General features: G+C 38.4%; 1 protein-coding gene and 1 long non-coding RNA gene across 2 annotated transcripts; both read left to right on the forward strand.

Moving 5' to 3' along the window:
• Nucleotides 1–569: 569 nt before the first annotated feature.
• On the forward strand, nucleotides 570–4,005 carry LOC135606395 (uncharacterized). The gene is made up of 3 exons (XM_065097417.1): nucleotides 570–961; nucleotides 2,805–3,034; nucleotides 3,537–4,005. The coding sequence occupies exons 1-3, from the start codon at nucleotides 607–609 to the stop codon at nucleotides 3,813–3,815; spliced, it is 864 nt and encodes a 287-aa protein (XP_064953489.1). The 5' UTR covers nucleotides 570–606; the 3' UTR covers nucleotides 3,816–4,005.
• A 204-nt stretch (nucleotides 4,006–4,209) lies between these two features.
• On the forward strand, nucleotides 4,210–5,725 carry LOC135606876 (uncharacterized). The gene is made up of 3 exons (XR_010485002.1): nucleotides 4,210–4,817; nucleotides 5,394–5,467; nucleotides 5,549–5,725. It is a non-coding gene; the product is annotated as an uncharacterized LOC135606876 (long non-coding RNA).
• Nucleotides 5,726–8,909: the final 3,184 nt, after the last annotated feature.

An 8,909-nucleotide genomic window follows, 5' to 3' on the forward strand; every position in this document is an offset into this window, starting at 1 on the left:
TCAAAATATTTATTATTTTGGTTAGGCTATTCTTAAAATAGGTATGTTGCGTTAGGGGGAGAGGATCTTTGAAACCAAAAGAAATATCAACAAATAAAGAGTATACCAAAAAATCGATAAAAGATTTACCTAGTTCTATACTCATATCTATATCCATCCTTGAGTTAACTCTAACTCCAGCAAATCTCTTGTTTATTCTCTCACATTAACCCAAATAATATTACATATATTTTTTCTCCAATTTTTTTAGAACTTGTAAGAGAAACACACGAGCAATTACTTCAATAATTAGAAAATACGTGAACAATTTGTGAAGGATTCTTTTTAACTTGGGTGGCCCACGCACAATATTAGGATTCACCGCAAACACGTGGCCTTTGAGATTCGCACAACAGTATCACGATACGTGCATCCCCCATCAAGCATTCCCTTTCGCAGTGACGGAAGAGATGGACCGTCGCGAGCCAATTAGATCAGGATCGACGAATACAAATACCCGTACTCCATCAAATCAGATCGTGGCGCTTAATCACCCACTATAAATGCCTTCTCTTTGTGACCGCCTGCCGTTTCGATCGCTATATACATGCGTGTCGGAGGGAAGCAATGGCCGAGTGGATGGCTGAGGCGGAGACCCGGACGCCGGGGCTCGCTCCATGGAGAAATTTGGAGGGCAAGGTCGTGATGGTCACTGGCGCATCCTCTGGCATCGGCCGGGACCTTTGCCTCGACCTCGCCAGAGCCGGATGCCTGGTCATCGCGGCCGCGCGGCGGACCGACCGTCTGCGGTCCCTCTGCGAGGAGATAAATGGATCCGGACCATCGCAGCGCTCCGCCGTCCGGTCGGTGGCGATCGCGCTCGATGTGAGCGCGGATGAGCCGTCCATCGCGGCGTCCGTGCAGAGGGCATGTGACGCGTTTGGTCGGATCGACGGATTGGTGAATAACGCTGGGGTTCGAGGTAATCTTTCCTTTTAATTTTGTGGCTGTGGTCATCTTTAGCCCAGATTCTGGATTTGTTGATCATATAAAGAGAACAAGTTTCGGAATTACCGTGGAAATCTGAGAACGCTAAGAGATTGATGGCCAAAAATATTTTGTTGGGTTAACGAACGAAAGAAGGACATCCGGCACAGTGTATTTGCGAGTGAAGATGGCAAACTTGCCAAATAGAACGCACACCTCTCTCTGTTCGAAACTTAAAATAGGCTCACTCCTCGAATATCTATTCTTTTCCTTGGGAATCACAACAGTTACGGCTTCACATCACCAGTAGCAATGCATTTAGGTTCAGCTCATCAGAGAGGAGTTGTCCATATAGCGCAGTGCTATGGACTATGGCGCAGAATGCGTCACAGATAATTAGGTTTGGAAACGCGTTTGTTGCCAATAGATTTTGTAGTAAAGCCATATGAAGAGACTACAGAGAAAGACATTGTTGTTTGTTGTAGAGCTACGCCACTATTAGGATTAGTGAGTGAATCTTGATCACCATGTGGAATCAAATTCTGACGATTTTTTGCATATGATATTTGAAAGAAAGCTTGAATTCTTTGTTCTTCTTTTCTCCTCTTTACTAATTTTGTTTAAGATTGTTACAGCTTAGGGTGTTGCTGCAGATATTTTCCAAGCTAGCTTTTAATATGCTGGCATCAGGATCCCGTCATTTAACATGAATTGTCCCATAAATTAATTTGCATTGAACACCGCACGGACTTATCACAAAATGTGAGTTGAACAGTACAGATTGTATATGTGAATTAGAAGATCTCATCTTCCCTTAGAGTTAAAAGTGCATGTCTTTGAATTACTAGTCTTCAGATTAAATGATGTTGAATTGCAGACTAAATGATGCAAAATTAATGTTAACATAAAATTAAATTAATATTCTAACAACTAGACATTAGACCATGTTGAATTGAGGATTAAATGATGCAAAATAGTAAGAACTCATTCCTAAAGCTACCTGATCCATCTTGAATGTCTGAACTTGCTGAGTCTTTCCTGCCTTCTGGCTCGCCTATCCATTACACTGGTCATGTATCTCAGTCTAAATATTTACTCCTGCTTTTCAATTGACGACTTTTGATTCTTTAGACAGATGAGTCCTTGATTGTACGGTCGCAAGACACTTTGTATGTTGGACATGATCATGATCAGTGCATCATTGATTATTATTTGTGAAGTGCCCTCACAAATGGATGGATGATGTGGTTCAAATGAAGGGTTTTTAGTGTTCCTTCTGAAATCTCTCAGATTTTGTTTCCTAAATAGTGTCTGGTAGCTTCAGTCTCTTTAAATAGATACTTGTAGAAAAACTGTGTTACAATTGGATTTGGTGTTTTGATAGCAGCTGTAATGAACAAAAAGAAGTTATGACTCTGCATCTTAGAAAATGTTAAACAGAATAGATGTTAGTTATGCAAAAGAACAACAGATAGGAATTAGTACATAGTTTGCCAACATGCCATATCTTCACTTTTGTGTGTCATAATTCTTTGGTAGTACTACCACATGAAATTGTTTTGCAGGTGTGATCACTTCGCTTCTACACAAGGAAAATTTACTGTGACAGAATCATAGATTTTCTTTCTTCTTTCATGGCTCAGTTTTTGTAATTCTAGTTTGAGATATATGTTAGTAACTTTGTTCACTAATTTAACCAAGTAGTGATTGGCACCTTTTTTCTCTTACTTGCACCGCACTTATATTTGTATGTCATTGTAATCTTTCACCTTTTTTTTGTTGGTAATCATCCTTCGCTGGTTGTTTGTTTGCTTTCTACTACATGCTGTTTCTCTCAGGTAGTGTCCATTCACCATTAGATTGGTCTGAGGAAGATTGGAGTAGCAACATCAGAACAAATTTGACTGGATTGTGGCTAGTTTCCAAACATGTCTGCAAGCACATGCGGGACGCAAAACAGAAAGGATCCGTGATCAATATATCATCTATTGGAGGTACTGAACGTGGCCACTTACCGGGAGGAGTTGCATATGTTGCATCAAAGACGGGTGTAAATGCAGTCACTAAGGTAATCAGGCTGCTAGCATCATGGGTTGCCCATGTTTCTCTGAGTAGTACCGCATGTGGCCAACTCTGGTGCTGCATAGAGTTTGTCATGGTCATTGCACATACAGAACACTAGCTAATGTCACAACAGAGCAGTCTCATTCTGTCACTCAAATTAATAGTAAATTTTTATTTGACTTTAAAAAAATTTTTCTTTGATTGTAGAATATACAAGGGCATGACCATCTCTAGCATTTACTAACATATGCAATCAAGCAAACTCATAGATGCATGTTAGAACTCATTTGGAGATCCAACTACTGCATCACACATCTTTTCCTCTTCAAATTAGTTCATGGTGTTCTCTACTCGTGTAATGTTTTCCTTCATGTATGTTGATTTCGGTATTCACTTCAATTTAATGTATGGCATGGCTTTGTCGTTTGAAAAGGTTTGTATGTTTTTTGTTGTTGTTGTTATTCAAGCCTTGATTATATATTAACAATGTCGTCTTTCCCAAACAGGTGATGGCATTAGAGCTGGGCGGTTTCAATATTCGTGTGAATGCTATAGCTCCTGGATTGTTCAGATCCGAGATAACTGCTGGTCTAATGGAGAGAGAATGGCTGAATAAGGTGGCTGAAAAAACTGTTCCACTAAGAACATATGGCACCTTAGATCCAGCATTGACATCAGTCGTGCGCTTCTTGATTCATGACTCCTCGTCGTATGTTTCAGGCAACATCTTTATAGTTGATGCAGGTGTAACTCTGCCAGGGATCCCCCTTTTCTCTTCCCTCTGAGATTAGTAATTGAGATGCTGGGTTGTAATTGCAACTCAATCAACCTGGTCATATTATTCTACTCTTCCCGCAGCAAATAAGTCAGAGACAATGTCCGGTGAATAATTTTCCCAATACCAGATAATGTCTTCATGATTAAGTTGTTTTATAGTCTTTTTGGCATCATATGAGGAGTTGAATTCTTCTTTTATACCATGAGTCTGCTTCACGTACTTCATATAGATCGGGTCGATCAAGGATTGAATATAGTATACTGTTGTGCACAGTAGAGTTTGTCTCATGAGATGTATAAGCCGAAAGGTAGGGGGGGTTTTAGAATTAAAGAAAGAAAAAAGGAATCCAGTTTCAGCATTATGGATATGATGCTGTAAAGATTACGAAGTACAGAATGCATACTCCAAAAGTGTAACAACTAACTCTATTGTTGACATATTCAACGACTCTAGTACAGCTTTTACCCTATATTTCTTGCAACATACCGACCAAGTACTCATACCGGCGCTCCCTGTGAATCCTACTGTGTGGGGTCGGGAACAAGCAGTTGTCCTAACACGATGGCGGAATGGGATCTAGAAGTTTCCATGGAACTGCCGCACTGGCTCTTCTCTGCCTATGGCGCCCATCCACTATAAAGAAAAAGTGACTCGAGGCAGTTATCCAACCATGGTGGCGGAGGTGGCGAACCGGACGTCGCCCCCCTGGAGGAGCTTGGATGGCAAGGTCGTGATGGTCACCGGCGCCTCCTCCGGCATTGGCTGGGACCATTGCCTCGACCTCGCCAGGGCCGGTTGCCGGATCATCGCGGCCGCGCGGCGGACAGACCGGCTGAGATCCATCTGCGAGGAGATCAACGGTCCGGATCGTCAGAGACCTCCGCCATCCGATCGGTGGCGATCGAGCTGGATGTGAGCTCGGGTGAGCCGGCGATCGCGGCCTCGGTTCAGAGGGCGTGGGATACGTTTGATCGGATCGATGGGTTGGTGAACAACGCCGGAATTCGAGGTAAATATTTTTCCCTCTCGTTTTTCTCTTTCTTTTGATGAAGGTAGTTCCGAGATCATCAAGATTTCGGTGCTCAATTCGTAGGGCACTTGCTGTCCTACACGAGAGTGTTCCTTTGGAGTCCTGGATCACACAAAAATAGGAATTAAAGTGGGCATTCAAGAATGGAGAGAGAGAGAGAGAGAGAGAGAGAGAGAGAGAGAGAGAGAGAGGATTGATGGCCGATTCCTTTCTTCTTGGCCATCGGGTTATGCTGTTAAAAGCTTTATGAGCATTTAGATCGGGATCATTATTTGTTGTCGATAAAGCTTAGTGAAGAAGAGTATATATATAATAAGGAGATTGTTCTTTGTGGTTGTTGTTGTTGTCCTATGAGCATTTAGATCGGGATCATTTAGAGAGAGAGAGAGACAGAGAGAGAGAGAGAGAGAGACAGAGAGAGAGAGAGAGAGAGGATTATGCTGGTAAAAGCTTTATGGGTAATTAGATCGGGATCATTGTTTGTTGTCGATAAAGCCATTTGAAGCAGAGCATAGAATGAGATTGTTCTTTGTTGTTGTTCTATGCATGACACAGGAAAGAATCAACCAATGAATCTTGAATTATAATGGGATGTTAGATTGGGAAAGTTTGCTCCGAGTTATTTGGAGGTGGGCTTTTATTCTTTATCTCTTCTTTATTTTCTTGACTAGTATGTTTCAAGATTCTTACACATTAGGACGATGTTGTAGATATTCTTTAAGTTAGGTTTTAAGATCTCAAGACGGTGCCGGCAGGATCCCAGCGTTTGACATGGATTGAACTGTGAGCTTAGCAAACTTCAAGAACTCCTCCAACCATATGAGTTACCGGTGTTATATAGATTGTATAGGTGAATCGATATATGGAAGATGCCTTGAGAAAAGAAACAGTAAGCTGTCTTTGAACTGCTAGTGTGTGATGATTTCTTTTAATCCTCTTCATGTTCGGTTTCGCAGCAAAGATGACGTTCCAATTTTCTTCTCGAAGAATATGTAAAGCTGTATGTATGCTTCCCTTATGTTTCTTACTATTTTTTTCTTACACGAACCTTTATTTGATCGGTAGATATATTATAATCGGAACCTGTTAGGAAAAAGGGTCGGCACTAAGAGGGGGGGGGGGGGAGGGGGGTGAATTAGTGCAGCGGTAAAATAACGACGATTTAAGAAAATCTTTCGTACGTTAAAAAATCGATCTCCGAAAGTGGTTTACTTTTAAAGCGTACGTAAGAGAGTAGTGGATGTAAAGAACAAGTAAAGAGGTTTGAAATTAAAGGTAATTATTCAAATAAATGCAAATCAGATTTTTTAGAGTGGTTCGGTTGTCGTGACCTACATCCACTTCGTCGATTCCCCTTCCGTCGAGACCACCGACATCCACTATCGATCTTTCTTTAATAGGCGAAGAGTTAACATTTAGCACTCACTCCTCTCTCGTACTTTTCTAATACTTAGATTATAGGAGGATTCTCATAAGAGATTTTTATGACGTTTTTCCCTTTTTTAATTTTTTGTGCTTGTGTTTCTTAACCAAGGATGAGAGGGGTATTTATAGGCTTCAAGTTGATCTAAACTTGGAGCTTAAAAATATCTCATCCAGGGTTTCCTGGGTACGGGTGGTACCATCGCTTGCGTTGGGTGGTACCACCACCTAGGAGGTTGTGTTGGACGGTACCATCGCCTAACACCCTACCAGGGGCGATACGATCACCCAGACTGACAATACCACCGCCTGACATAGTCTCAAAGATTGTGTCATGATGGTGCCATCTCTTGGGATATTGTATGGGCCTCTCATTGGGCCAAACACAGTCCTTACATGGGCCCAACTGGCCCCTAATTGGGTTGGCCTAAATCGAAACCCAATTACGTGCTAACTACGAAATCTAAGGCATACTTAAGCTAAACAAGTCCCTATGTCTTAGTTTCTTCTAGCGAGCTTCCGGCGATCTTCCGACGAACTCTCGACAATGTTCTAACGACCTCCCGGCAAGCTCTAGGACTTCAGACGATCTTCTTGGCGAGTTCTAACGAGCTTCTTTGGCAAGCTCCTGGACTTCTCGACTGGTTCTTATAGAACTTCCGACGAACGTTTGAACTTCCGACGAACTCTCGAACTCCCAATGAAATCACATCCTTGACTCTGAAACTTCATTTTGATTTATGCCTTGCTATTGTAGTTAATTCTGCACATGTAAGAACACACTCCGATCTAGACAATTAATACTAAGCATTAATCATGTTGTCCGGTATGTCATTGGTCCCTCGACACTTCGTTTGATTTTTCGGCGCATCGTCCTCTCTTACGGCCTATTACCCAATCGGTCAGTTGACTCCGTAATTCCGATATCCTTGGCGTAATATTCGCTCTTCTTGGTCTGATGCCCGAAGCCTTTTGTCGATACGTCGACCGATCCTCCAACTCAACGTTCAATCTTCTGACATATTTTCCTCCGGCACAACATGATTCTGCTTTAATTATCTCATCCTGATTGAAGCATCCCGTGTCACTCAAAAAGCAGATTAAATCATAAACATTTATCAATCGATTTCATCATTAAAATATGAGATTTAACATAACGGAGTCTTAGCATATCGATTTATAAAAAAGAACTAAACTCGTCTCCTTATCTCTTTTTATGATTCACAAAATTATTATAAGCGATGAATTAGGAATTAAAAAAAGATTAAGAATATATGTAATTAATTAGTTTATGTTCGTTAATTTCTTACGAGAGTTTTTCTAAGCAAGAGCAACTCTAAAATAATATAAGAGTTTTTCTAATTAAGTTAATCTCTTAAGGAATCCATAATATATTTATCTAATTAGATAGGACCATATAATCTAATATTTTTCACTTGACTCATTAATAAAATATTAAAAATTTAAAATTAAAATAAATAAATAAAATTTTATTTAAAAATAATTTTATCTAATTAGATTATGAAGTATTTCAAAAAATATTTTGTACATAGCAATGAATTTTAAAATAAGTCAATAAGCCTAATAAGCACAATAATACTATATTAAATCGTACTAGAACACCGTTAGTCTTTCTTAATATAATTTATAATAACTCATGTAATTTATCTTATCAAGATAATCTTATTATTATATTCAATTATAATAAACATAAATGTAAACATGACAATACAAAAATAATTTTAATTAAAATAATAATAATAATAGTATTCACCTAAACATGTATTGCTAGCATTACCATATCTTTTATTGCTTACTCATAAGCCCTATTATAAGAATATATTTTTTAAATATGTTAGATTGTAAAGCTTCAGTAAATATATCAATAATTATTAAGGTGGTGCTCAGGTTCGCAATTGAGACTTATTATTTTTAAATTTTTTTTTTAGCCATCAAGTACTTTATCTTGTTGTGCTTAAAACCATTAAAGTATTTGTTATTCTTAAAGAAGAGAACTTATATTATCACAAAATAACTTTAGTAGTCTAACAATTGAGTCCACCATGAAATTTCGTAATAAAAAAGTTTGATTTGTAGCCTTAAAGTATGCTACAAATTCAACATACATTATTGATGATGCAATAAGCGATTGTTTTATATTTTTTTAAAAAAATTATCCATGAATATGAATCCTGTAGATTTTTTACTATCATGATAATTTATAAAATCAGCATTTGAATATCCTAGTCTTGTATTCATGTTAGAATATAATTTTAATTTGATTTCTTATATGTGAGCATCTAATTTTGATATCATGATAATTTATAAAATATTAATATAATATCTTATATGTGAGCGTGTAATATTTTATCCCTTACAATATCTCATTACTTTCTTTACAACTTTTCAATGTTCTATTCTTGGGTTTTTGATATTTACTTAGCATTTCAACTGTAAAACTGATATATAGTGTTGTATATGTTTGATCATATAATAGACTTCCAACTATGTATGCATAAGGAATATCCTTTATTTGATTTTTTCCTAAGTTATTTTTATGACACTAATTTTGACTGAATCTTTCATCTTTGGTAATAAGTATATTATTAGCTAAATAAAGTTGTATACTAAATCAGACTCAGATCAATA

Source organism: Musa acuminata, chromosome BXJ2-3 (assembly GCF_036884655.1).
Source record: "Musa acuminata AAA Group cultivar baxijiao chromosome BXJ2-3, Cavendish_Baxijiao_AAA, whole genome shotgun sequence".
In the NCBI taxonomy this organism is placed as follows: domain Eukaryota; kingdom Viridiplantae; phylum Streptophyta; class Magnoliopsida; order Zingiberales; family Musaceae; genus Musa; species Musa acuminata.

Bases quoted from the DNA above. Each gene is read 5' to 3' on its own strand.
- LOC135606395 (XM_065097417.1), top strand. From the start codon at position 607: ATGGCCGAGTGGATGGCTGAGGCGGAGACCCGGACGCCGGGGCTCGCT. The intron at 962-2,804 runs GTAATCTTTCCT...TGTTTCTCTCAG, and splicing joins GAATAACGCTGGGGTTCGAG to GTAGTGTCCATTCACCATTA. The intron at 3,035-3,536 runs GTAATCAGGCTG...TTTCCCAAACAG, and splicing joins GTGTAAATGCAGTCACTAAG to GTGATGGCATTAGAGCTGGG.